General features: G+C 58.6%; 2 protein-coding genes across 5 annotated transcripts in view; both read left to right on the plus strand.

The window, feature by feature from the left end:
* The window catches only part of TRAPPC10 (trafficking protein particle complex subunit 10), an 85,242-nt gene extending 76,613 nt beyond the window's left edge, over positions 1–8,629 (plus strand). For all 4 annotated transcript variants that reach the window (XM_045774205.2, XM_087861842.1, XM_087861843.1 and 1 more), the window contains 3 exons: positions 3,081–3,258; positions 5,642–5,836; positions 6,173–8,629. In XM_045774205.2, coding sequence (XP_045630161.2) covers positions 3,081–3,258; positions 5,642–5,836; positions 6,173–6,411 — 612 coding nt within the window. In that variant the 3' untranslated portion in view covers positions 6,412–8,629. The remainder of the gene's footprint in view (positions 1–3,080; positions 3,259–5,641; positions 5,837–6,172) is intronic.
* A 1,532-nt stretch (positions 8,630–10,161) lies between these two features.
* Positions 10,162–25,888, plus strand: PWP2 (PWP2 small subunit processome component). The gene is made up of 21 exons (XM_045774157.2): positions 10,162–10,239; positions 11,570–11,682; positions 12,942–13,036; positions 13,303–13,402; positions 14,255–14,398; positions 15,203–15,338; positions 15,606–15,823; positions 16,144–16,287; positions 16,494–16,564; positions 17,000–17,136; positions 17,589–17,737; positions 17,918–18,065; positions 18,292–18,442; positions 19,216–19,396; positions 20,442–20,589; positions 21,027–21,135; positions 22,470–22,535; positions 23,446–23,664; positions 23,779–23,929; positions 24,075–24,149; positions 25,326–25,888. The coding sequence occupies exons 1-21, from the start codon at positions 10,222–10,224 to the stop codon at positions 25,495–25,497; spliced, it is 2,745 nt and encodes a 914-aa protein (XP_045630113.2). The 5' UTR covers positions 10,162–10,221; the 3' UTR covers positions 25,498–25,888.
* Positions 25,889–27,843: the final 1,955 nt, after the last annotated feature.

The raw sequence follows: 27,843 nt of genomic DNA on the forward strand, positions 1-27,843 counted from the left end.
TGCAGCCATCCCCGTGGCCTTATTTTAGAACACTTTCATCCTTCTAGAAAGAAACCTGTACCCCACTCCCGGTCACTCCCCACCCTTGCCTCTTCTCAGGCTGAGGCGACCACTAACCCAGGGGCGGATCTGCCTGCAGAGTGGCCTGTTCTGAACATGGGACGTGCCCGGGGCCATAGTACGTGGGCGCCTTTTGCGACTGGCTTCTCTCCCCTGGCACCCTGTTTCCAGGGCTCATGCGTGAATGTAGCGCATACCAGACTTCATTCCTTTTTATGGATGTTGTGCGGATGGACCACATTTCCTTGCCATGTCTCTCTGGCTGCTGTCTGGCCTGTTTTCACTGTGGGGCCGTTGTGAATAATAACGCTATGGGAATCCCTGGGTGAGTTCTCTGTGTCAGATTCTCCTGGGTGAGAATCTGGGTGGAGTTGCTGGGCCATATGGGAACTCCGTTTAACTTTTTGAGAAGGTGTTGCTCTGTTTTCCAAAGGGATGTCACTTTATGCCCCCCAGCGACATGCGAGGCCTCCAGCTGCCATAGCCTCACCAGCGTTTGTCCTCGGCGTCCTTCCACTTCCAGCATCCCAGCAGGCGCGAAGTGCCTGTGGTCGCGGTTTTGATGTACGTTTCCCTGGCGACGAGTGATGCTGAGCGCCTCTCATGTATTGTTGGCTGCTTACATATCTTCTTTGGAAAGCTGTCTATTCCTATCCTTTGCCATTTTTTAAATATGTAGGGTTGTGTTTTTATTCTGGAGTTGTAAGAGTTCTTTGTGGAGTCTCGACGGCAGTCCCTTGTCTTAGATGGTGGTTTGAAGATGCCTTCTCCCGTTCTGTGGGTTGTGTTGTCACTTTCTCCTTGGTGTCCTTTGAAGTGCAAAAGTTTTTAACTTTGATGAAGCTCACCTTATTAATCGTTTCTATTACTTGTATTTTGGGTGTACGATCTAAGAAATCATTGCTTATCCTAAGATCAGAAAGATCTCCTCCTGTGTTTCCTTCTAAGAGTTTTATACTTTTTACATTTAGGTCTGTGATCTACTTTGGGTTCACTTTTGTGTTTGGTGAGATGTGGGGTCCAAATTCATTCTTCCCGTGTGGCTGTTCCGGTGTCCCTGTACCGTTTTTTTGAAAAGACTGTTCTTTCCCCGATGGATGGTCTTGGCATCCTGGTTGAAATCAGTTGACCATACGTGTTAGAGTTTGTTTCTAGGTGCTGCCAGCTGCTGCCAGATGGGGAGGCACCTCACTGCTAACTTCTGGTCCAGTACTAACCCCCATGCCCCCCAGCCACACTCCTCTGTCCCACTGCCTTCAGAAGGCAGTGTTTGAGGACATGCACTTGGGAGCACACTTGCCCTTATCATTCTGTATCTGGGCTCCCTTCTGAGCTCCAAGCAAAGCTCGCTGTTCCTCGGCTGAGCTCCCAAACCTTCCAGACTGCATTCGCCCAGCTGGGGACTTCTTGGGAGCAGGAAGCTGTTCGGTCAGCCTCTCTGGTGCTGCCGTTCCCTCTGCTCCTTCACCTGCTTGCCATCCTCATTCCCCGCCACACGGATGCCTTAGCCCCTGGAGTTGCATACCAGTCATCTTTATGCCTTTGACCTTGGCAGGCTGCAGAAGGCCCTGGCGGGTGGGTCCCTTCAGATCTGTAGAAGTCTGTCCCACTCCCAAACAGATGTCACTGGGTGTTTGATGGGAAAAACCACTGAGCAAGGCCCATCCAGGACTACTGTTTAGCTCCCAGGAAAATGTTTTATTTTGGCAATAGCCTTTTTAAAATTCTAAAATTTATTTTCTTTGAACACTTTATAATACCAGTAGAATACTTCTCAATCGAGTTGTGCTGTAATTATTTTCTGTATGTTATGACTTTAGTAAATTAGCACTTGTTTTGTGTAGTACAGAGTGCTAGATGGTAAGCCCTGATTCAACAAAAGACCACAAGAAATTGGAAAAGAGAAGTTTATTACTCGCAGGTCCTGGAGGAAGTACATGGCATGCCTTGAGGGGCCCCACAGGGAGGTGAAGGCAGAGTGCAGACAGAGGGAGGCAGGACGTGGGCCATGTGCCTTTATCAGGGTCTGTGGGTAGAGGGTTCTGGGGTTCCCAGGCTGTGGCTGGACTGGTCGGTTCAAACTACGACTATGGGTTCTGGTAAGCCCCATGGGGCTCTCATCTAAGGGGCACATAGGGGGAAGGGGCTGGGGGGGGGGGCTGTTGATCACAAGGGTGCGTTGGGGAAACCCTGTCAGGAGCTTACATTTGCTTATGACCTGCGGCTGGTCTCTAGGGCGTGTGCTTGCGTGAGGGCCAGTGTCCGTGCGGGGCGCCCCACCCCCACAGCAGGAGCTGCCGAGCTGCACTCTGACGGGACCCTGAAGAAAGAACACTTACTTCCAGAGTAGACCTGCCAGCCTGTGTGGCGGGTGAGGCCACCCTCCCATGGGCAGGCTTGGGTCTTGCTTGTCCTAGGTGCTGAGGGCATCGGCGGGTGTGCGTAGGTGAGGCGGTTGGGTGCAGAGGTCACCGTGGAGAAGGGGACGTTTGGCCAGAGGCAGCTGTGGTACTGCACGGTAGCAGCGAGGGGGCGTGGCCTTTGCTCGTTGTGGTTCTGCTGCCGTGTTTGTAAGAGGACGTCCCTGTTTTTAGGGACACCTGCTGAGGTTCAGATGGGTGAAGCCACAAGTTCTCTGGGCTTTGCTTTCAGTGCCCCGGGCAGGGAAGTACATATTGATCTGTGGAGAGAGGGCAGATGGAGCAGAGGCTGATAATCCTGAGTCTGGGTGACAGGTGCGCAGAGGGCGAGGGCCCATCCTTGCTGCTGTTGGGCGTGCTTGGAAAGGGTCGGCATGAGAAGGAGGCTAAGGTGTTCGTGGCGGGGACTGGCCAAGGACGGGGTCCCTGCAAGGCGGTCGTTGCCGGGTGGTGCCCCGCTGCTCTTCCGGCTGCCCCAGCGAAGTGGCTGCCCAGCCCCTCCGTCCTCCTCTCGTGGCTGCGGGCAGCACCCCTGGGCCTAGAGTAGCACCCCTTCGGGTTGTTGATCCACTGGTGCTTGTCTCTCCCTTTCTTGTCCAGACGTTGTATAACGTGAGAGCTGAGATACTGCCCCCCGCGGGAACGGAGCACTGTCGGACAGGCTCGCTCTGCTCCCTGGAGGTGTCCATCACGAGGCTCTCAGACCTCTTGGATGTGGACAAGGATGAAGCACTGACAGAATCTGACGAGTATTTTTCGACCAAGCTTATGTATGAAGGTAGGTCTGCAGACGTCTTTTCCCCTGACTGTTGGGCTGCTCTAGTGCGTGAAGGGATGACGCCTTCTCTTCCACAGAGTGTAGTGCTCCTTGTCCAAAGAATGTTCTAGAATCAAAAAAGCTCATTTTTATTATGTGGTGTGGTCCTAGGCTGGTAGGATGTTGGACTCGGTTCCTGGGGAGATTCTCAAGCAGTCATTGGGCCCAGTGCTGAGAACACCATGGCCCCTTCCCTCTCTGCCTGTGACTCAGGGTCTTCCCAACACTGTGGGAGCAAGGTCCCAACTCTGTCGCCCCGCGATCCATGTGTCCTCCAGGCCGGGCCCCTGCCCTTATCCCTCTGGCCTCCTTTCATCCCCAGCCCCCGACCCCCACCTGACACTGGCTCCCCGCCTGGGCTCCCCACCTCGCCAACCGCTCCCAGACACCCTGTCGCCGTCCGCCTCCTCTAGGGCCTGGGCTGCTTTGGGAGCAGCTCTCAGTCTGCGGTTTCAGGACCATTGATACTCTAAGAAATGGTTGAGGAGCCAAAGACTTCCTTCTTTAGTTACTTAAAAATCACAGTAAACACATTACATGACCTCATGCTTGAAAAAGAACTGTTTTCCAAAACAAAACAAGACAAAAAATACAGTGACATTAATTTGCATTCTTTCGGCTCTCCCTGACATCAGGCTCCACGGAGGGGAGCTGGCTCGTCCTCCCTGCTGCACTCTCTGTGCTGACGGGTGGGACTCTGGCTGAAGGACGCAAGGGCGCTCCAGGGTCGCGTAGGTCCGTAGTTAGTAAAGGGAGGAGATTTAAACATCCTTCTGATGACCATGGCTGTTCTTTGGCTTTTCACCAAAACGTGACAAGTAGTACTTTTTCCAGGCCAGTTACAGAGTGGAATCTGAAATCATGGGAATGAACTTTTCGTACTCAGTTTCCTCAAATCCTTAGATCTGGCTTTGTAGTTTGAGAGGCCCTTTTACCCAGGCATCATTTCGTGGCACCATGCCTCAGTCACTTGCGAAACATGAGATCGCAAACCTGTGCATGCCTTTCACTGGACAGGAGCACAGGCTGGCATCCGCTTCCGGCCCACGCAGGGCTCACCAGGGTAGTGCGAGTCCTGGGACACTGCCGGGCTTGCAGCGGCAAAGGCAGGTTTTCTGAGATTCTCACTCTTGATCGGTTTCAAATTGTATCATGGGCAGCTTCTTCGAAGTGACGGGCTCGTGCCCTTCATTTTTGAGACAACATCTGCCCAGTGCCCCAGATCGAAGCGCACCGCTGGCGCAGTCCCGGTGAGCTCGGGGGCCGGGGCCTCCCTAACGGTGCGCAGCTTCTCAGGAGTCTGTAATCATTTCAGAGTTAAAGTTAAAAAGATCTTTCCTTAAGGACTGGATTTAATAAAATTAATTTTGACTACTTCACAAAGGACATTCTTAAGTAGAACTGGCAATTTCTATCCTCAGGCGTGTGGTGGTGAGGAAGCCACTAGCACGACTCTCTGTGCACGGGGGGCCTCGGTTCACGCTCAGGCCACTGGTGCGCATGCAGCCTGGGGAGAGAGGCGGGAGTGTGACCTCCCGGTGCCCCAGGGAGCACCCTCTGAGAACTGCTCCGGCGTCTCCCCCCAGATGCCGCTTCAGCCTCTGCATGTCCTTAGGTACCGCGTGTCCCCAGAGGCTCCCCCGTCCCCCTCTGTAGGAAGCCGTCCCTCTGCCACCCCTTCTGTGCTGCCCAGGAAGCTTCTGGTCTGTGGAGCTCCTGGGCCTCCCCTGTGTCCCCTTGGCAGAGCTGCTGTCACCTCTTGGCAAGGCCATCAGGTCGTCGAGGATGAGGCTCCTGGCCTGCCGACTTCTGAGTGACCTCTGTGTTATGTGTTTGGGTTCCACTGAATTACACTGCAGTTGTGTTTTAATAATTAATGCTAATAACTGCCGTATATTAAGAATGTCTGCTGTGCTGGTAGAAGGGCTTTCCATACATCTCTTCCCTTTCCGTCGAGAGGCTCATCTGAGCGGCAGAGTTGGGATTGGGACCCCCAGTCAGACGCCACCACTTACTAGACCGCCTGCCCCCCTGCTCCGCCCCCCATTCCAGATTTAACAGCCAGAGCCCCCGTACTCTGGAAGTCTGACACACACGGTTTTTGAGTAAAATTGAATCACTGTTCTTTATTAACTTGATCAAACAGTGATTTTCCCTAAGCGTCTACTGTGCATCTTGTCGTTAAGCCATGGTGTCCTGTGGTGGTGCGGCTACAAGACAGTGAGGCATAGAGTGTATCCGGTCTGGGGTTTACACTCGCGTGTGGGACTATGGATGGCTCTTACCTTGGCGTGAATACTGAATGCCTTTCCTGGGGTCCAACCAGTGTCTCCCTCTGTTTCAGTGGTCGACAACAGTAGCAACTGGGCAGTATGTGGGAAAAGTTCGGGCGTCATCTCCATGCCTGTGGCTGCCCAGGCCACTCACCGGGTCCACATGGAGGTGATGCCCCTCTTTGCGGGTTACCTCCCCCTTCCCGACGTCAGGCTGTTTAAATACCTCCCCCATCACTCTGCGCACTCCTCACAACTGGATGCTGGTAAGGACTCTTGAAGAGGAGGGTGCACTCACTGTTGGAGTGAGAGCTCCGTGCGGGGAGGTGGTAAACTCGCCTGGTAGGCACCGGCCGGCTGATCGCCAGCGTGTGTTTGGTGCCAGTGGGGTCTAACACCAAAATCCCAGGCAGGGTTGCAAGTTGTAGGCACCTGCTCCAAAGCCTCCACGGGTCCTCTGAGGGCCCAGGCACTAGATTCTCCTTCAAGGGGCCTCCTCACTTACTCTCACGCACTGAAGGTTGCTCGGGCAGCTCGCTGCTCCCCGGGGTGGGTAACGGGTCCGAGTCGGTGGCGCATCTCACTTCCTGTGCTATTTGCAGATAGCTGGATAGAGAACGACAGCCTGTCGGTGGACAAGCACGTGGATGACCAGCTGGACAGCAGCAGCATCAGGAGCAGGGGCAGCGTGCACTCGGCCTCCAGCAGCGAGCACAAGGGCTTGCCCATGCCCCGGCTTCAGGCACTGCCGCCCGGCCAGGTCTTCAACTCCAGCACGGGCATGCAGATCCTGGTCATCCCCAGCAAAGATGACCATGTTCTTGAAGTCAGCGTCACATGACCGCGCCTCGGGTCAGCACACACCCAGGCCGGGTGTGAGCGCACTGGAAGGGATCCTGGCTCCACTGCTCTCTGAATCGTAACATTCTAGCGCTAACCAGACTTACGGTGATTCTGCCTGGTCACGGAAGCATCGGAAAATTTCAGTGTGCGGCGATCAGCTGAGTTACAGCGTTCTTTTTGTGTTGTCCGTGGTGTAAGATGACTTGTTACTCTCATCTCCCTGTCCCTGTGTCCCTGTGCTGGCGTCCTCCAGTGTCCACCCAGAGCCCCACTCCCTTCCATCGCCCCTCCCTGCTCCCTGAAGAGCTGCACCGTGCTCCCTCACCTGGCCGCCTCCCAGTCTGCTGGTTCCTTGTGGAGTCCGTGTGCCTTCTGGGGAGCCACACGGCAGGCCCTGCCGTCTTCGTCGTCACACGTGTGTGCCTTCCTGGTCACACGGCTGCCCTCTAGATTCTGGACCAGGTGGATTTGTCAGTCTCCTGGGGGATAAAGCACCATCTTTTACCCAAGATGAGTAGTGTTTTCTAGAATAACACCCTGTTAGGGCAGGTCAGTGAGGCTGAGGGCTGGAGCGGGGAGGGAACAGAACCCCTTCTGTGCCTTGGGGTGTCACACTGGGTGGACCTGGAGCCTCCATTAGCTGGAGCCATCTTAAAGGTACTTAGGGAAGATTAGACCAGGGCCTAAGGGACAACTTGGCATTGAAATAGTTTAGGAACAAGTGTTTCTGGAACCCCTGTTCCCCATGATGTTGACTGAATGTCAATATGCACTTGAAATTAAATATGTATTTATTTTAATTATTATATATGTGGGGGTTGATACCTTTAAAGTCTTGATGTCATTCTCACTGTATAATCAGTATATTTCTTCTGCACCTTAAGTCCTAGAGGTTAAGAGGCTCCATTTCAGGAGAGACTGGGTGGGGGGACCCTCTTATTGTGCTTCTAGTTTGGTTGTGGGAAGGACGAAAAGTCTTGGAATATTCTCTGCTGGTCCACAAAATTGAAGTCATACCATACCAATGGGTTAATTTGCTTTTGGTTGTAAATTTAATTGTACATATGGTTGATTTATTATTTTTAAAAGTACAGACTAACTGATGTAATGTTTATGTATAAGTTGCACCAAAAATCAAGGACAAAATAAATATGTGTTTGTTTTTACTGGTGTGAGAGTCACAGCTTGTAAATAAGTGTTGGGTATATGCAACCTTTTCCAGCCTCCAAAGCAATGTATTTTTGTACATAAGAAATAGGGAACTCTTACTTCCCTGGGAAAGTGTAGTTGGAATCGAGCTGACCGGACTGATGCAAGCAAGTGTAGTCAGGTCCAGCAGAGGGTGCGGGCTCACGGAAATGACAGAACCTCAAGCATGGGAGCCCAAGAGGAAAGGGGCCTTCGCAGCAGCAGCCGCCGCCGGTCCTGCTGGCCACCTGCGGGGGAGAGGCTGGCGCGGTGGTGCGGCGGGGAGTGGGGGCCCAGGGGCAGCTTGGAGTAAATAGAGCAGTTGTGTCCATGCTTCTGTGTGTTGTCTTTTCACTCACTCAGCAAATAAGGTGGTGTGATTCCCCCCACCCCACCCCATGTCTTTTTCTTTTACAGAAATTGGAAATGTGTAAAGAAGATCAATATTGGTGTGTTTAATTAAACTTTTCAGAAAATTATCTTCCTTAGGTGCACTTTAAAACTAATAAACTTGGTCAACTAGTTAGGCAAATTAGAACTTCAGAATCTAATGGTAGATAGGCTAGGGTTTCTAAAATGTTTTATTGTAAAAATTGATGATCGACCTACAGATCTGCCAAGCCCTGTGAATGAAGAGCTCTTTGAGATTTGATTCTGTTGGAAAAGCCTCACACTGTCTAATGTGGCTTTCCCTCTCACCCTCTGGAAGGGGGGGGTGTGATTCAATGGTTACCCTATTTCTGTTTGATTTTTTGTGTCTGGGTTCTAATCCCAGGATGAAATTCTCTAGTTACATAATATACTTAGAGGGAAAAAATGAAGGAGAAATCCAAAATGTTCGTGGTGGTTTCTTACTGTTTGCAATTTGTATAAAATCAGATTTATTGCAGGTTTGGTCCCCCCCCCGGCCCAGTTACCCAGAAGATCTTTTGCAACCTAAGTTACGCGGGTAACTCTTGTTTTGTTTTGTTTTGTTCCACACAAATAAAAAATATCACCTAAAACTTCATCTTTTTTTTTTTAAAGCAGTACTGGGATTTTTGTTGTGTCTAAAATAAAATAAGGCCTATGTGTTTGAGACAAGCTGGTTTTAATAAAGATGTAGCAGCTGTTAAATAATTGTGAAGCCGGCTATTGAACGTGTGTCTAAAGCAGAACATGCAGCCGTTTTACACATACTGTAGAACGTGTAACTACTAGCCAATGGGAAAGGAGATAAGTTATGATTTTGGTGAATTTCATGGGGTTTCCTATGATTGGAAAAATTATAACTTCCGATTCTAATGTGGAAATGGTTGTATTTAATCTGAAAATGACTTTTACCTACAGTCCATTGTCAGCACAGCCGGTCGTGGGTTGGATCCCTATACTAGTAAGTCTTGGTTGATATCCCAGAGTTAGCAGAGACAGTACACACAGGCTGCGATTCAGTTTTTCTTTACTGCTTGAAATAAGATGGAGTTATAAAATCAAATTAAAGAAACTCTTCAGATGTGTACATAAAATGAAAAGTTATACTACTTTTTAAAAGAACAGACTATGCTTATCTAACTGTTTTGCTGTCAACTGTGATCTTTAAAATAAATCCATGATTTTGGAATTTGATTTTCCACGGAAGCGCCCCTTTCTCTGCATTTATTCATCGTATACGCCGGGCCGTGAGACCGGAAGCATCGTTGATGCCATGTGCTGGGGCTCCGTGACCGGAGGCGGTGGCGAGTTGGTGACTTGGACACTGCAGGTGTTAATTCCATTTTCATGGTTTACTGGGCGAGTCATTTTTCACATTATTCTGTAATATATTGTTAGACTAAAACCACTGTATTAAGACTGTTTAAAATGTAAGCATTATAATTCTGCAAATACACATTTTAAGAAGAAACTTTGCTGTTCCGAGCTTCGTTTTTTTGCTGAGGAGCATGAAAGGTGAGCGTGTCAAGTCGAAGGGTTCTCTTCTCCCGAATCCCGGCTCCCGACTTGCAGCACAGGTTTTTCATAATTCATCACCCAGTAGCCCACAGGAACAAAGACATTTGAGTCTTCGGGGTTCGGGGTATTTTTCGTAGACCAAGCTGCCAACCTAATGTTTGACAAGTTGACTGCCCTTGTGACGTTTGGTAGCATCGCTAACACAGTTTGAAGTCTTCAGGGGCTTCGGCGTCTCCTGGCTTTGGGCCCCCCCCCCCCGCCCCCTCACCCCCGGGTCATAACGCAGAGCTATTAAGTGAGGGTGGAGTCCGAGCGCCTCACCTCCTCAGGGCGAGAACCTTCTGGGCGGCGGCCGCGCGAGTGCTGCCCAACAGGACAGGAGCCCCAGCCTTGCTCGGCCAGGCGGGTGCGTGGCCCCGGGTGTGGCTCCGCCTCGGGGCGCGTGGGGGCGTGGCCCACGGGCTGGGCTCCGCCCGGGGGAGGGGCCGTGGGCGTGGCCGGTGCGCTGGGCTCCGCCTCGGGGCGCGGTGGGGGCGGGGCCTGTAGGCGGGGCTCCGGCTCGGGCGGCACCGCCCCTCCGGGTCTCCTGAGGGCGCTGTGGCGCGGCGCGGCGGCCAGTCCCGGAAGTGCGTGCTCGGGGCCGGTGGGCGGGGCGGGGCGGCGGCGCGGCGGCACACGTGCGGCAGCCGAGATGAAGTTCTCGTACCGGGTGAGCGGGGGCGCGGTCGGGGGTTCCGCGGCGCGGGGTCCGGGGAGTGGAGGCCGGCCGGGAGAGCGGGGCCTGGTCGCGCGCGGGTTGCGCCGCGCCGTCAGCCTGTAGCCCGCGCGGCCGGCCTTAGGGCCGTGCGCGGCGACCCCCGGAGAGGATGGAGAGGGTCCCGGCCTCCGGGCGGCGGGTGTGGGCAGGAGAGAACGGAGTCCCGGCGGGGTGAGGCCTCGTTCCCGGCTGCACGTGGGGAGAGCTGCCTCCATCTTCCTCCGCGGGCGGGTCACTGGGCCGCCCGCTGGGCGGGGACGCTGGAGGTTGACGCCGTCCCCGCCCCGTGGGTCCCGCCGGCCTCCCGCCTCTTCTGCTCCGTCGCGTCCCTCTCTCTGCTGGGTCCGGCTGGGCTTCGCCCTGGTCTTGTGCAGCGCCACCCCGCACTTCCCCCGCGACCCAAACCGGGAGGCGCGAGGTAGCGGCTTTCCGCCCACCTCTCTCCGGCTCCTCTCCGGGTCTGCTCCATTCTGGGGGGCCACCTGCCTGCTCGGGACGCCGTCACCTAGCTCGCGTTCCTGCTTCCCCTGTTGACCCCACGGTCATTAACAGTGGTCTGAAAACACGGGAATCGAATCACAGCAGGCCTCTGCTTACACCCTGGTCAGCTGGCCAGGCTCCTCCCCGTGCCCTCCTGCAGCTCCAGACGCTGGCCCTGCCGGCTCCTTCCGTCTAGGGTCCAGTCCAGGCGGCCCTCCAAGGGTCCGTCCCTGACCCATCTCCGAACCAGCTCGGCCTCTCACGCTGCCTTCCAAGCACTGCGGGTGCTCTGTAATTAGCTCTTCCCCGCCCTGCCTGCCCGGTAGCATAGGAGGGCATCGAGGGCCCAGACCCTGGGCATGGCCACATCTCCGGTGCACCCTTCAGTCTCATGACTAAAGGAACCAATGAATTCGTGGATTGGACTCTGGCAGCTTACTTTGTTGGGGAGGGCTTGAGCCCAGGGTGCTGGGGGGAGTGCTCTTCAGTGCTCCAGCTTTTCTCCCCCTGCAACATGGGTCCCCTTCTGTGTGTGGAGGCCCCCAGACGCTCACAGGGGCCCTCCCCTTCTTTGGGGGCTTGGAGCCCCAGGGATTGAGCTCACTTCCCCGTCCCCTCTCTCCTTCAGGCTGGGCTGCACAGATGGCCAGGAAGTGCCCCAGGAGGGACCCCAGGAATGGCCAGGGACCTGGGGGGAGGGGGCCTCTGTGCCATCTCCTGGACCAGAGGCCTCACTTAGCCTTTCCTGGAGTTGAGATGTTTTGGGCTTTCATTGTATTAAGATGGCTTATTTTCTTTTCAGTTTTCAAATTTGCTGGGGACAGTCTATCGGTGTGGAAATTTGAATTTTACATGTGATGGAAATTCAGTGATCAGTCCTGTGGGAAATAGAGTCACTGTATTTGACCTTAAAAAGTAAGTGTGTTAAAATGACTTTACCAGTGACTGTTACAGCGTGCAGGCGAACACTGACCGTGTCTCTCTCCTCTTCCCTTTCCTAGAGCCCCCGTTACTTAGGGCAGCTGGAGGGTATGACAGGGCATACACAGTGTTGACGGATCAGGAGCGGGACTGGTTTGCTGTAGTCCCTCGGTTAAGCCCTGGGGTCTCAGTCACCTGGGTACTGGGTCTGGAGGCCGCCCTGGGGTCCTGCTGGGCCAGCACCGCGCTCACCGCAACCCAGTTCTGCTTGCCACGCTCACGCTCCTTCTCCCGGATGAGCGTGTGGCTCTGTTCCTTTCTTCTCAAGGGGAAGGACCCCTGAGCAGTTGTCACCCCTCCCAGAGTCACGTGGCCAGGGTGAGACCCTCCTGTCGCCGAGGCTGCCTGGACTTGTGTCCTGCTGTGCAGGCTCGGCCTCTGGTCTGTACAGTGGGACGATGGTCCCATCCTCTCCAGGACTGACTTCCTGAAGCTCCCGAGAGCAGCGCCTGGGCCGGTACCCGGGGCCAGAGGCGAGATCGTCAGACCTGACGGGGCTGGAGTAAGGATCACACGCTCGGTGAAGGAAAACTGGAAAGTAAAATAGCAAGGAACAAAGTTAGAATCCAAGCCAGCGCTTGCTTGTTTTTCATATTACTTATTTTCTCATTTTTGCGCGTTTTCCTGTCCTGTAACGACAGTTTCACGGGGCTGTGCTGTCCTCGTGGTTAATTCCTTCTGTGGAACATGCAGCTCATTTCTAGTTTGGGGATTTTAGAACACGGACGCACTTCTACAAACAAAATGGACAACCTAAGCTCCCCCCTTTTTTATTTACTTTTTTTGTGTGAGAGAGCATGTGTCGGGGGAGGAGGAGGGACAGAGGGAGAGGGAGAAGGAGCGAGAACCTCAAGCAGGCTCCGCCACTGAGCGCAGAGGCCGTCCTGGGGCTGCATCCCAGGACCCTGAGATTACAACCTGAGCCAGAATCCGGAGTCAGACGCTCAAGCAACTGAGCCACCCGCTGCCCCAAACCAAAGCCCATTTTTAAGGTTTTGAATATGCTTTGCCAAATTTTCTGCAGGGACCTGGTCTTATTTCCTCCTCTCCAGCAGGGAGCTGGGGACAAGCTGGGAGCTCTGGCCCCGGAGCCGACCAGGGACAGGAGGGGTCAGGGCGTGGGTGGTCCGAGGCCACCCCCACCTCCTCTTCTCATGAGAGAACAGCTAGACAGCTGTGTTTTTGTCTTTCAGCAACAGATCCAACACTCTGCCCTTGGCTACTCGGTACAACGTCAGTTGTGTAGGGCTGTCCCCAGATGGCCGCCTGGCCATCATTGTCGACGAAGGTAAGCGCCGTCGGCTGGAGGCGGCAGCGCAGATGGCTGGGGGGACAGGCAAGGCGGGACTCGGGGTGACTCAAGGCCAACACCAAGTCCCGCAGGGGGGCTAGGCCCACCCAGTCCTCTCCCCTAGTTGCTTCCTTGCCTAGGGCCCAGTGGGCTTTGGGGTGAGGGCATGTGGGGGGACATGGATGTGCCTGGGTGTCCTCCTGGGCTGGGCCGTGGCTGTCCTGCCTGGGTGACTACACACTTAACGCTCTTCCTCGCTGCAGGGGGGGACGCGCTGCTGGTCAGCCTGGTCTGCAGGTCCGTGCTCCACCACTTCCACTTCAAGGGCTCGGTGCACAGTGTCTCCTTCTCTCCTGATGGCAGGTAGGGGCCTAGAGCTTGGGGCAGGGTGCTCTCCAAGTCCAGACTCCACGACGGGCGCAGCAGGGCTTGGGGGCTTTTCCGACTGGAGGAGTCTGCGTGGGAGCCTGTGCTCGTGCCTCCGCTTGGCTGCCAGCTCCGGCAGGGCCCTGTGGCCACAGCCCCTGCTCCTCCTCCTCCAGGGCTGGTGCTCTCATCTTGAGCGGGAGGTTCTAAAGGTTCTCGACCAGAACCGCTTCCAGAACACTCATTGTCCTCAGAGGGTCTTGGGGCCTCCAGACAGCACAGCCACAAAGGAGCCCCTGGCTCTGAGTGGCACTGACCCCCAGCTTCGAGGTCCACAGTGAGGAGAACGTGTGTGGACAGGGTCCTGCTCGGACCCAGCCTTGCTCTGGGTTCAGGGGCCCCAGGAGAGGCCCAGGTTCCCAGGTTGCTCACATCTAGGCTGACCTGGGCGTGCCATGGAGGGCGCGGCTCTGGGTTTCAGCTATGAGCCCCCATCCCACGTCCAGCCTCAGAAACCCCTTAGTAGGCAGTGGCCCTCCTTCATGCCTGTCGTGCGGAGCCTGTGTTGTCTTTCCAGCTCCCCGAGGGCTGTCCGAGTGTGGCCTGGCCTTGGTGGCTGTCTCCCAGGCTGGTGGGAGCGCCGGGGCGCCTGTGCTCCAGGGCAGCGGGGCGGCAGGGTTCAGGGTCCCTGCAGGAGAAGAGGGGGGTCGGGGGCCATGGAGAGGCAGGCCCCCACGTTCACCTCTCATAGGAAGCTGCCTCACGGCCGGGGTGCTGTCCTCAGAGGCTCTGAGCTGGTCTTGGGACCGCGTGCGTGTTGGATCCTGACGGCCTCCGTTTCTGCGGCAGGAAGTTCGTCGTCACAAAAGGCAACATCGCTCAGATGTACCATGCCCCTGGGAGGAAGCGGGAATTCAACGCGTTCGTCCTGGACAAAACCTACTTTGGGCCGTATGATGAGACCACGTGCATCGACTGGACAGATGACTCCAGGTGAGGCCTGGGGTGGGGCCGGGGGGAACCGCTATAACCAGCCTCTTGTTGGATGGGGAGCCCTGGGGACTCTTATTGCACCCCAAAGTTTCGTTTTAAAATGATCTCTCTTGAGCTGGAGGCCGGATGGGCCCCTAGTTGTGAGTTGGGCCTGTACCGGCCTGCATCTGTCTCTGGAAACAGAGCGCAGGGGTGGGACCTTGACGAGGGTGCTGGAATCCAGTCCGCCAAATGTCCGGAGCAGCTGTGTGTGTGGGAGGGTCGGGGGTTTCCCCAGCATGGGGGCTGGGTGTCCTCCCTCGGCTGCACCCCTCACCACCCTGACGGCTGCTGGCCCGTGCTCAGCTGCTTGCTCTGCGCAGGGAGAGGTGGAGGCTGCTGGTAGGTGCCAGTCTGTACGTCAGACCCCCGTGGGGGGACAGGGCAGGGGCGGTGCAGCCCCAGGCAGCCCTTGTGCTCCTAGCAGACAGGTCTTTGGGTCCAGGTGGGGCACCTGCCGCCACGCCTTCCCGCCTCTTCGCTCCCGTGTCTGGGTGTGTTGGTGCCGTGAGCAGGGTTCCCCACGCGGCACCCGACGGGCTTGGCAGTCGGTTCTTAGGGCTCCCCTGGGCTGCCGTCCTGTGAGGGACTGCCTTGTGAGGAGGGGCGGTGACTCGTCCCCCAAGACACACGGATGGATGCAGCCGACGCTCGGGAGGAGGTGCAGGCTGGGCAGACCCGGGCCGGTCACCCCAGGCGACTCCTCTGTGCTTGGGCGGTGCCCTGCCGTGAGCCCTGAAGACGAGCCCTGTCTCCTCTGTCCAGGTGCTTTGCGGTCGGGAGCAAAGACATGTCCACGTGGGTGTTTGGAGCGGAGCGCTGGGACAACCTCATCTACTACGCACTCGGGGGACACAAGGACGCGATCGTGGCCTGCTTCTTTGAATCCAGCAGCCTAGATGTACGTCCCCGTGTCTGGGTGTCTGGAGCGTCTCGCTTGCCCGGTGGCATCCCAGGTCGCAGTCACGCGCCAGGCCTCCCCCTATAGACACAGGTGCCCTCCTGGGCTACCGGGGGGTGTTCAGGAAGCAGCAGCACCTGTTGGCTGTCCCCAGGCATCGCCTCTGCCAGGGCTCGGGGCAGGCCGTGGAGGGACGGGGGAGCCCGTGGCTGTTGGGGGCTGGTGTGAGGGTGACCCGCCCCCGCTCGCGCACACTTCCTTGTACAGCTGTACACGCTGAGCCAGGACGGAGCCCTGTGTGTGTGGCAGTGTGACACTCCCCCCGAGGGCCTGCGGCTGAAAGCCCCCACGGGCTGGAAGGCAGAGCTGCTGCAGGAGGCGGAGGAGGACGACGAGGAAGGGGAGGAAGAGACCACTGTCCGTGGGAAAGCCGTACCGCCTGCCGAGGAGCAGCAGGGAAAAGTGAAATACTCCCGGCTGGCCAAGTGGGTGTCGCCCCAGGGGTGGCAGGGGCCTCGCACTCACGAGGCCAGCATGTGACGCGGAGGCCCAGAGAGCAGGCCTGTCCTGGGGGCCGGCGGGGAGGCTACCTGGTGTCCCAGGTGCAGGGTCAGGGAGGCTCGGGATAGGAGGGGGGGAGCCTCGGGTGAGAGGGGATGAGAGGCCAGGGCAGTGGGGCCCAAGGTCCTGTGTAGAGCCGGGGACTGTGGCCTGGGGATCCCGGGGGGGCTGGGTGCAGGGTGAGATCAGCCTGGCTGTCTAACCCTCTGTCCACAGCTCTTCTGATCCCGATCTTTTTCAATAGATACTTTTTCAATAAAGAGGGAGATTTTAACAACTTGACTGCCGCGGCGTATCACAAGAAGACCCACCTCTTGGTCACCGGCTTTGCCTCTGGAATCTTCCACCTTCACGAGCTCCCTGAGTTCAACCTCATCCACTCCCTGAGGTGAGCGCCCCGCTCGGTGCCGTGGGGGGCCCACGTGCGCTCGCTGGCTCCACAGGCCTACGGTGGGGAGTGTGGGGCCCTGCTGTGCACGTCCCGCTGCGTGGCGTGTGGGCCGTGGGGCTGCCAGGCGGGCGGTGGACAGAGGGGGCTCGCGGTGCCGCCTGCCCGCCTGCCCACCTCTTCAGGCTGCGTGCTCTCGTGCCCAGCGTCTCTGATCAGAGGATCGCTTCCATCGCCGTCAACGGCTCCGGAGACTGGATCGCCTTTGGTTGCTCAGGTTTGGACTGCTTACCGTGGCCCCCCTCACCCCCAGCTGCGGGGCTGCGCTAGCCCCCGGGAAAAGCCCCTTCCACTGCCTGGTGCGAGTGAGCACAGTGGGTCGGCCAGTGGTTCTTGTGGGAGGGAGCCGTGGACTTCCAGAACCGGCGCTCGTCTGAGCTGTGAGCGCCTTGTGGCCTGAGCCCCCGTCGCGGTCAGCCGCCGGGCCTGTGGCTGTGGGCTTCTGGCGGGGTGGGGGGGTGGGCTGCAGCAGGTCCCTGCAAGACAGTGACTCAGGAGGTCAGTCTCTGCTGGGTGCCCTCTGTCAGGTTAGGGTGACGGGGGCACTTGCCTTGGTGGGTCAGACGGTCAGGGTGCTGGCACCCGTCTGGGTCTGCCTGTGGGCTGTGGTCTCGGGGGCAGTCCTCAGCCCATCCCCGCGTGTGCTTTGCAGGCCTGGGTCAGCTGCTGGTGTGGGAGTGGCAGAGCGAGTCTTACGTGCTCAAACAGCAGGGCCACTTCAACAGCATGGTGTCGCTGGCCTACTCCCCTGACGGGCAGTACATCGTCACCGGCGGTGATGATGGCAAGGTGGGGCTCAGTGGGTGAGGAGGGCTGTGGCCTGGGGTGGGGGGAGCGTGGGGTCTCATCCTGCTGGCCCCAGGGAGGGAGAGCCAGACCCCGACTTCAGGGTTCAGCCTGGAGCCCACGGGGCTCACCCCACTGTGTCCAGGCACACGAGATGTTCACAGACTAGCTGGGGCAGAGTGGGGAGAGCTGGCTGTCGGTTTCTCTGTTTCCGGCATGGCCTCCTGCACGCGTGCAGCTGCTCGGCTCTGGGTCGGTCCATGGGGGCAGCCGCATCACGTGGCTGCGTGCTTGTTGCGCCTCTTGGGGTGACACGGGCCCCCACCAGCCCCCAGCCCTCCCTCACGGGGGGCAGGTGCACGCACATATGCAGGGGGCCCTGGTTGAGGTGACCCATGTGTGCACGTGGTCCTGAGCCGTGGCCAGCCCCGCCCCTCACGCTCTCCCCACTGCAGGTCAAGGTGTGGAACACCCTCAGTGGCTTCTGCTTCATCACGTTCACGGAGCACTCGAGTGGGGTCACCGGCGTGACCTTCACAGCCACTGGCTATGTCATCGTGACCTCTTCCATGGACGGGACCGTGCGTGCCTTTGACCTTCACAGGTGATCCTCCTGCTCAGTCGTCTCTCTGGGCGGCCGTGATAGCAGGGCCGAGAGATCGTGGGTTAGCCAGCAATCGCGTAGTATAGACAGGCTCAGGGCGAGCCCTAGCTTTCGGGCCCCAGGGACTCGAGGTGGCGGGGCTTTGTGGGCAGTGCCAACCGGACTTCCATCGTCGGGCAGGTACCGGAACTTCCGCACCTTCACGTCCCCGCGGCCCACCCAGTTCTCCTGCGTGGCTGTGGACTGTAGCGGCGAGGTCGTTTCTGCTGGGGCCCAGGACTCCTTCGAGGTCTTCATCTGGTCCATGCAGACAGGCAGGCTCCTGGACGTAAGGGCCGTGTGTCTGGGGGCCGGGGTGGGGGGCACCTCTGTGGAGGGCGCCTCTGTGGACCCGCAGGAAGGAGCAGCAGCGTCTTCTAGCCGCGGCTCCTCCCCTCCTGCGCTGAGACCGAGACCATTGTTAGCCCGCCTGTCCCGCAGCCTCGGTGCACGGGCCTGGTCCGGGGTAGGTCCCCCACGGCTGTCTCTTCACACCTGCTCTCCGGATGCCATAGGTCCTGTCTGGTCATGAGGGCCCCGTCAGCAGTCTGTGCTTTAACCCGGTGAAGTCGGTCCTGGCCAGCGCCTCCTGGGACAGGACAGTGCGCCTGTGGGACATGGCAGACAGCTGGAGGACCACGGAGACGCTGGGCCTGACCTCGGACGGTGGGTCCTCGGGGGGTGTGGGTACAAGGTGTCACCCGGGGAGGGGGGCCTCGTCTCGGGGCCAGTATTCATCTGTCTTGGTTGCAGGACCCCCAGCTGTATCACGGCTGCTGGGATGGTGGCCCCGTCCTGTCGCTTGGTGTCGGGCTATCTAGGGGAGTGAGCCGAGCGCTCCTTCCTGAGTTGCCATCCCTGAGAAGCAGCCGGTGCTCTCGACCCTGATGTGACTGTAGGCTCAGAAGGTCACCTGGGGTCCCGCCATCTGTGTGCGTGGGTGAAGCCGTCCTGCCCCCCATGCCTCACGCGTGCATTGCGGGCCCCTGGAATCCGCGGGCCTCCACAATTGGCTCTGGTGCGCGCTCTTAGCCGCCGGTGGGCAGCCTGGGTCTGTGTGGGGCTGCCGCAGACCTCCAGCCGGTCTGTGTCTCGTCTGTCTGCGGCTCTATCAAAGCCCCTCTCTCATGACCTCCGTGTGCCTTCCCCCTGCCTGGCCTTGCCTCTCGCCCCATGCCCTCCCACCAGGCTGGCCTTGTGCCTGTCCCGGGACCCCACCTGGACCCTCTTGCTCCCCGAGGCAGTTGGGGCCTGGGGCCTCCCTCGCAGGGTGGAGCTTCTCTGGGGAGACCCAGGGGCCCCCACCCGTCATGCACAGACTTCCGGTGCTGGTGCCCACCTGGCTTTTCTGGATTCAGGCTGGGTGAGGGCAGGGGAGGGTGTGGCCATCTGCTGGGGCCTTGGCTCTTCTCTGGCCCTGATGATGCGTCTCTCTTCAGCTCTGGCCGTGACCTTTCGTCCCGATGGTGCGGAGCTGGCTGTGGCCACCCTGAACTCCCAGATCACCTTCTGGGACCCTGAGAACGCCGTGCAGACGGGCTCCATCGAGGGCAGGCATGACCTCAAGACGGGCAGGAAGGAGCTGGACAAGGTCACCGCCAAGCACTCGGCCAAGGGGAAGTGAGTGCCTCAGCGAGCGGGCGCAGCGGGCCTTGCCCCTGAAGCCCAGGGGCCCCTGGGGGCCTGTGCAGCCACGGGGCTCTTCCCCTCGGGGAGCACAGAACCCGTGGTGGGTTTGCGGTTGGTCGGTCTCCGTGTCCCTCATGCCGCTTAGGCTTTGGGAGCGGGCGTCTGTGAGCGCATCTGTTCTCACATCTTTCTGGGTGTGTCTTAGAGTGGAATTGCTGGTGGTCACGTGGTTTCCAGGGTTTGCTCCTCAGGCACCGGAGTGTTTTGCAAAGTGGCCCCGCCGCCTGCAGCGGCCGCTTCCCCTCCCGCCAGCAACACGGGTTCCCTGCGTGGTTTTTAAACGACAGCTCTGTGGGGCCGCGTGTGAGGCGCTGTCCGCGTGTCGTTTTAATTCGCGTTTCCTTAAGGGCTGATGCTGTCTAGCGTCTTCTCGTAGGCCGACCGGCCGTTCATAAGTGGGGTCTGGAGAAGGTCCGTCCGGGGCACTTGCTCCTCTGCATCGGCTTGTCTCCACGGCGCCATGAGAGTTCGTGTATTCGAGATAGGCGGTGCCGGACGGCTCTGGGGCTGGAAGTCGCTCTTTCTGCCCTGGGGCTCTTTTCACTCCTGACGGTGTCTTTGGATCACGAACGTGTTCAGATTTGACGAAGTCTTGTTCAGTTTCCTTCTGCCGCTCGCGCTCCTTGGTGTCGCACGTAACGCTGTCTCATGTCCCGTGAGCAGCCAGGCCAGTGCGTGCCCGGCTTCCGCTCGCGCAGGGCTGAGTAGGCACCCCTGCCAGTGGCCGCTGTGCGCGTGTCAGGCAAGGTGGCCTCCGTGTCCTTCTGACTGGGACAAGGAAACCCCATGACTCGAGACCCTTCTGTGAAAGGGTCGTGTCTCAGGAGGTCCCTCCTGGGGTGGTGCTGCTGCGGAGCAGAGCGGGTGACGGGGTCTTGTGAGGCCCAGGCCAGAGCCCTGCCGAGGATGCTGCGGGCGCTGGTTGCCTCCTGGGGCTCTCTGGGTGGCGCCTACATGTGTGTCCCCTCTGTTTCAGGGCCTTCACCACTCTGTGCTACTCTGCGGACGGCCAGAGCGTCCTGGCGGGGGGGATGTCCAAGTTCGTCTGCATTTATCACGTCAAGGAGCAGATCCTCAGGAAGAAGTTTGAGATTTCCTGCAACCTCTCCCTGGACGCCATGGAGGTGAGGGAGCGTGCAGGTCTGCCTGGCCCGGGCCTGCCCTCCGTGTCCCCCGCCCCGCTGTAGGGCGAGGCCCGCCCCCTCCTGAGGGCCTCTGGTGGGGGCACGCGTCCTCGTCGCTTCCCTGAGGATGGGCAGGCTGAGTGAGCAGACGCCCCCGTGTGTGCTGGCCCCGCAGAGGCTGACGGGGCCCGTTGCCAGGGGTGTGTTAGAGTCCGGGGCCCCAGCACCTGCAACAGGCTCTGAGGGCAGGCTCCGCCTCACAAGGGGTGAGGATAGGCTTGTCAGTGTCTCGGGATCCGTGTGTCCCTTGGGCGTTCCCCACGGGGCTTTGTCTTCTCTGGTGTTTGTGGCACGTGAGCCGGGCAGGGGCTGGGGGCTGGGCTCGTGCCTTCCACCTGACAGGCGAGACACCTGGACCTGGGGCTTTGTCCTTCTAGGAGTTTTTGAACCGAAGGAAAATGACAGAGTTTGGCAACCTGGCGCTAATCGATCAAGATGCTGGGGTGGAGGATGGAGTCGTGATACCACTGCCGGGTGTAAAGAAAGGTGAGTGGAGCGCCGCTCGCGTCCCCCAAGGTCCCGGCCGCAGCAGGCTGCCCTGCCCACCACCCACTTTTCCTGGGTGACAGCAGCTTTGCTTTCTGTTGGGGCCGCAGTGATTGTGTCCGGGAGCACTTGTCCACATGAGTGGCCTGTGGCCCCCTTGCCTGTCTGGGCCTGTGGTTTTACTCTCCAGCCACTGCCCAGCCCTGTGCCTTGCACTTGTCCCCACATGGGCCACAAGGAAGGCTCTGGGGTCAGGGACCTGGCAGTCAAGGGGCTCAAGGGGGGCACGCCCCTCACAGTGACAGGGCATGAGGGCGGAGGGGCCCTCAGGCCCTGGTAGACCATCAGGAGGGGACATCCACCAGCTAGAAAGTCGGTGTGTTGGTCCTGGACACGCAGCTGCACTGCCCTGCTGGCTTCCCCACTGGTGCCGGCCTCCCCCGCCTGGTGCCGGCCTCCCCCCGGTGCTGGCCTGGGCTGGCTCATTCCAGCCCTGACTCATGCCACTCCAAGTGCCAGAGGCCCACCCTGCATGTTGGGGAGCGGGGGCGTCTCAGCGACCGATTGGGTGATGGGGGAGGACTGCACCATCAACGCGGGCCCTGGAGCAGCCTGTGCCTGTGCCACGTGTGTTCTCGGGCATCTCTTAACGAAAACAGGGTCCCTAACTCCTCAGTGATGTGCAAAGGCGGCTCTCAGCCCGTCTGGTCACGGTTTGAGCAGAACAGGTGCTGTTGGCGCTGAGTGCAGAGACCAGGGGGTCTGCTGGATCCATAAGGACCCAGCCCCAAGTGGTGGTCATATCGAGAGCGAGAGTCCCCAGCAGAGTATTTCTGAGGAGACAGGTGGCCTCCAGGTGACTTTTCTCAGATGACTTGCAAGGCATTGAATTTCATACCATAGACGCATATCATTCCTTAAGCGGCAGATTTGAATTTTCAGAAGGGATTCACATGGTGATGCCCAGTGAGGATGAGCCTCCACTGCACAGAGCTGCCCTGTGTAGTTGTGTGACTTGTGCACTGCACAAAGTGCCGGGCAGAATGGGCTGGTGGGGACCGGGGCCACCCTGCCTCACACCTTGGGGCTGGGCCAAGGGCTTTTGCCAAAATAGGCAAGCTGTCTACTGGCCAAGCTGGATGGATGCTCCCGGGAGTGGGATGCCAGCGGCGCCCGTGGAACAGCTGCTGGGGCCCTGGGCAGGACTCACCTGCTGCATGTGCTGACAGAGCAGGAAGGCCGGGGGCAGGGCCGCTGCTCTTGACGGGCCCAGAGCAGCAGGGGGGCCTCCCTTTGTCCGTGAGTGGTAAGGGAGGTGTCACCCTGTTTTCCAGGTGACATGAGCTCTCGGCACTTCAAGCCTGAAATCAGGGTGACTTCACTTCGCTTCTCTCCCACCGGTGAGCTCCGACCAGCCAGTTGTTGGTGCTGGGAAGGGTGGGGGGGTCCGTCCCGCTGGGCTTCGGGGCCCACGGAGCACACTGTGGACCTGTCACCTCTTCCCAGGGACCAGGTTGGTCACAGCTTCTGGCTGGCTCTGGGCGCTGCTGTTCTCCATGGGTAACACATGGTCATCTTTGTTCTCTTCAGAGGACACTGAAGGGGGTGGCCTCAGATCTGCTGGGCGTTGAAAAGGGGAGGCAGGCACCCACCCTGAGCACTGCTCACATGTGCCAGTCATCTAAGGGGCTGCAGGGGAGGGTCTGTGCCCACGGGGCCAAATGCGGTCCCCCAGAGCGAGCAGGACGGAGGCTTGTAGTGGGCTTGTGTGCGGGGTGATGGCTGACACTCTCCAGCATTGAGCATCAAGTGGTGGAGGCAGCAGGGCGCAGGGCAGCGTGTGGCCTCGTACCGCTGTGCGAGCCGGGCTGCAGACTGTGGCCCGGGGACAACTCTGGCAGCCCCTCGTTTGGGCGCCTGGGGGACCACCATGCTGGTTGTCCTATGCGTCTTCCCTGGGCTCCGTGGTGCCATTGCAGCCTCTCGGCAGAGGCCGCATGGCCCACAGAGACCAGTGCGCGCCCTCACAGAGTTGCTGACCGGGCCTGGTGCAGACGGGGACGGAAGCTTACGCGTGCGTATCTGCTCCTGCGAGCACACGCCTGCTGGAGAGAAGCCTGCGCAAGCGACCCTGGCGCCCCTCCCAGAGGAGCCGGCGTCAGGGGTGGGAGTGGGAGGAAGGCATCCCCGTGCACCTTTCCTACTGTTGCATTTGGGGCCATGGGGACATACTCAGTACCTGTTCTTTAAAAAGGTGGGGAAAAGTGAAAGTCGGTGTTTAGGAAGGCTCTCGGTGGCTTCATTTCCGAGGGCGCTGCTGGGCGGCCACCACCACCGAGGGGCTCCTCGTCTACTCCCTGGACGCGCAGATGCTGTTTGACCCGTTTGAGCTGGACACTGGTGTCACCCCCGCGCGGATCCGGGCGGCCCTGCGCCAGCAGGACTACACCCGGGCCATCCTCATGGCCTTCCGGCTCAACGAGAGGAAGCTGCTGCAGGAGGCGCTGGAGTCGGTGCCCTGGGGCGAGGGTGAGCACCGGGGCAGGGCCGCGAGGACCCCGCGTCTCTTCTCTGCTGTCTTCACCTTTTCTTCTGATGGAGGGTTCTCTAGAAAGCGAGCCCGGTTTTCTCCTTTTCCCACAGTTGAAGTTGTCAGCTCCTCACTCCCTGAGTTGTATGTGGAGAAAGTGCTAGAGTTTTTAGCTTCATCCTTTGAAGTGTCCTGCCACCTGGAGTTCTACCTCATATGGACTCAGAAGTTGCTCCTGGCGCACGGGCAGGAGCTGAAGTCCAGGTGAGACGTGCTGTCCTGCGCGGTCAGCTGTGAGTCCTGGCCCTCAGCTGGCTTTGTAGGTCAGAGGGGGAGCTGCGTGTGCGCCCACGAGAGGGCCACGTGGCATCTGGCTGAGGCTGTGCACTGAGGCAGGTCTCCTTTGCAGAGCGGGGAAGGTGCTGCCGGCCGTTCAGTTCCTTCAGAAGAGCATCCAGCGGCACTTGGACGACGTCTCCAGGCTGTACGTGTTGCCAGCAGGGTTGGCGGGCAGGGCGGGGGCTGCCCCAAATCCAGCTGGTTCCACGTTGGAGGCTGCCCCCTGCATTGTCTGTTCTGGGGACAGAAGGGACCAGTATTAGGAGGGGCTTCTTCCCCTCGGTGGGGAAGAGGTTGGCCAGCTTCAGGCATGGCCAGAAGTTGAAAAGAGAGTGCTGTTCCAGTGAAACCAGTACCTTCCACAGTCAGACCAGTGGAGGAGGGAGTGCCACGTGCGGTCAGGAGCCTCTGTCCTGTCGCCAGCTGCTTTCTTCTTGGTTTGCGCCCCTTCTGCCCCCTGCCCTGAGGCCGAGTGGAGGGGTGGGCACACAGAGAGCCTGAGGTCTCTGGGGCTGTCTTTGGGGCCCGTGGCCAGGTGTCCCCACTCCATCCCTGGAGGCGTGTTCTCTGCCCTTGCTGGTGTCTGCTTAGTGTTCACAGGTGGAAGCCTGTTCTGTCCTTGACGGCTTCCGTAGTCTTTAGGAGCCTAGAACAAGCCCTTTGTCCTGGAGGCTCTTCTTCTGAGAGCCCTGGCCGCCCGCTGGGACGCTGTGGGGGCGTGGGGGGCCCGCGTCAATTCTGCCATGCACTGGGGAGAGCCTGCCCTCTGTGGAGGCCTCCGTGACTCTACAGAGCTCAGTCCGAGAGACCGGAGCCTCTCGTGAGACCAGTTGCTCATAACTCGGTGTTCCCGTGAATTCCTGGTTCCCGGGGCTCCTCCGTGTAGTGACTTGCTGCTGATGTATAGGGCGTAGCTAGCTGTTGTGTGTTAATCGGGGGGGGGGGGGTTCCAGTTATGTTGCCAAACCTGCATTTTGTTTGAGGTTTCCCGCAGGGATGGTGGGTCCCTCGATGGTCCTTTACCTTTAGCTCATTCTTACTAGGTGGTTTCCTACACGGAAACGGGGGTGTGAGTTTTCGCTTTACGTAGTTCATGTGGGGAATTAACTGAGTCTGGGTGTCCCTCTGTGCTCTCAAACGGCGTGAAGCTGTGCACCAGGCCTTTCCTCGGTGTCTGGTGGGACCGCGAAGGCTGTGTGGGTCATCTGTGGCCGGTTGCTTTTGGGGTCACAGAGAAGGTGCTTGGGTGCCGGTGAGCCAGTCTTGATAGGAGAGAAAAGCTGTCGCTCTTGCTGACAGGACTTCTGTTCACTTTCAACAGCTGTGACTGGAACCGCTATAACATCCAGTACGCTCTGGCGGTGTCCAAGCAGCGGGGCCTGAAGCGCCCCTCAGAACCGCTGGGAAGCGACGAGGAAGCAGATGCGTCCGATGACGACACTCTGCACCTGCTCGGCTCAGGCCAGGTGGACGGGGCCGGGCAGCTGGTGTAGGGCCCCCCGCCACGTTCCCAACCCCGCTTGTTTCGGTTAAGATCCCTGAAGAGACAGAGCCCCGCGGCCTGGGCCCTGGAAGCGAGTGGGAGGGCAGTGCAGAGACACTGACATGGAGGACTCACTCTTCCTGTGGCCCCCAACATGGCTGCCGTGCCGGAGCCAGCCACCCGCTCCCCGGGCTTGGCACATGGGCCCGGCAGAAATGAACAGTGTGAGCAGAGATGAACGTTGCACATCTGTTGAAAACGCCTCTCTAGGGAGGTGAATGGGTTCATTTTTATAGACTCGAACTTTGTATGACTGCTATTTATATTTTTAATACAGTTTTGATAGATTTAGAGATAAAAAAACGAGGTTTTCTATGATAAAAGTATGGGTTAAATCTGAACTCTGAATTGAAAGTATTTACACTGTATCCTGGGTCATGCTGGGGAATCGGGGTCACTGCCTTTTGGCCTCTCTGTGCCAGGGGAATGGGTGAGCAGGGCAGCTGGAGTGCCCACCACGCCCTAGCCTGCATGGCCCCCAGCCCTGGCTGCCTGCCCCCAGAGTCTCTGCACTCTGATCTTAGAGAGGGAAGCCTGGGGATCCCTAGGGCTGGGACTGGATGGTGATCTTGGGGAGCTCACTCAGACTTCCTGCGCCAGCTCTGCAGGGACGCATGGAGGAGATGAGCTGCTCTTTCCTGCCAGCTCCCCCCGTCCCTGGTCCCCGGGGCTTGGTGGTGACAGCCTGCATCCAGGAGCAGGAAAATGGGACCCAGCTGGGTGCAGCACCTTCCTGACAGCGGGCAGGCACGGCGTCTGCTTGGTCCCAGCGTGGGGCTTCCCAGAGGTGCTTCCCAGCTCCCCAGGCGGCCCGCGCTCACTCCTGGGGCCTGTGACCCGGGCTTTGCACCCATGGTGCGTGTGCTCAGCCCCTGCTGTCACTGGGTGTCTATGCCCACAGCACCTCCACATAGCTGAGACTGCAACACTGGTCTAACCAACTTTTTGATAAGTTCACGTGCGCCCATTGAGGTCCTGAAAATTGACAAAAGGAACTCTTCTTTAGAGTGCAGTCTGGAGGCCAGCAGGGGGAGCCCTCAGCTGGGTCCCTCCTGTGCACCTGCAGATCCAATGGAGGAAGGAAGGTGTGTGTGTGTCCCCCCCCCCCACCCCCGGGGCAGCCCAACCAATGAGAGATGTCACAGCCAAGGCAGTGAGAGGCCACTACACTTCCAGCTGCCAGTTTACTCCAGTGGACTTTGCTTTTACAACAACCCCAGCCTCCCTTTCCTCTATAAAAGAGCCTCGTCTGCCCTGTTCTGACTTGCCAGTGCTTTCAGTTTTCCTGCAGGTTCCTTTTCACCGGCTGTAATTCTCTGCCATTCCCCAGTGGATACATATTCGTTGGTAAAACTATCAGTTTCATTTGTAAGGTTCAGTGCAGCTGAGCAGACCCAGAGGTGCAGACGACCGGGAGGCGGAGGCTCTGCAGGTCCCGGAGCTGTGCAGCCTCCTGCATGCTCAAGGCCTGGCAGCAGCTGCGCCTGCCATGGGGCTTGGTGGAGAGGCAGGGCCTTGGCTTCCAGCCCAGCTGAGTCGGAATCTGCGTGTAGCCTTACCTTCCTGAAAGAGGAGCAGACCTAGTGCATGTTAGCATTGCCGCCGTGATCCCAGCACTCTTACCAGCTCCTGTTCCGGACGTGACACTGAGGAGAGAGATGGGTGGACTGCCTGGTCCCCCAGGAGCCGTGAGAAGCCAGGATCCCCATGGCAGAATTCCCAGCCGCAGGGAAAGGCGTGAGAATGGGCGTCCTGGGTCCATCTGTAGAAATGGAGGGATCCGGGACGAAGGTTCAGGAAGGAAGACTGTGCCTGTCCCAGCTCGTGCTCTACAGCGTGTTATTCTTGCTTCCCAGAAGGATCACGGTGCAGAGGTTAACTGTAGACGTTTAAAAGTGGAACAGTTTTAATATCAGTGACACGGACAGCCTTGCGTTGAAATGTCCAATGTGTCTGCAGTTCCCCAGTGACCTCCAACAGTGGCCATTTAAATTACCTTGAACACCCATTGTTAGGTTGAAAATGGATAGATTAAAGGAAAGTGTGATAATTTATGCAGCCGTCTCCCGCGAACTGACTCCTGGGTAACACCTAGAGGTTTTCAACGGAAGAACCCCAGCTAGCACATGGAGGGACTCTCCCACCTCCCGTTGGCAATGATTTAGAGCAGGGAGGCCGGCTGCGCACCTCGGGGTGCGCGCTGCCAGCGGAGAGCTGACAGCACGGGATGGGGGGCGGCTATGCGCAGGCGCGGCTCCGCCCACCGGCGCGTTCGCGGGAGTGCGGCCGGGCTGAT

The sequence above is a fragment of the Ursus americanus genome, chromosome 4 (assembly GCF_024610735.1).
Source record: "Ursus americanus isolate L20-20 chromosome 4, mUrsAme1.1.p, whole genome shotgun sequence".
Taxonomy (NCBI): domain Eukaryota; kingdom Metazoa; phylum Chordata; class Mammalia; order Carnivora; family Ursidae; genus Ursus; species Ursus americanus.

Excerpts from the sequence above, each read along its gene's own strand:
- PWP2 (XM_045774157.2), top strand. Across the intron at positions 19,397-20,441 it reads AAGCACTCGGCCAAGGGGAA|GGCCTTCACCACTCTGTGCT; the intron begins GTGAGTGCCTCA and ends CCTCTGTTTCAG. Across the intron at positions 20,590-21,026 it reads TCTCCCTGGACGCCATGGAG|GAGTTTTTGAACCGAAGGAA; the intron begins GTGAGGGAGCGT and ends TTGTCCTTCTAG.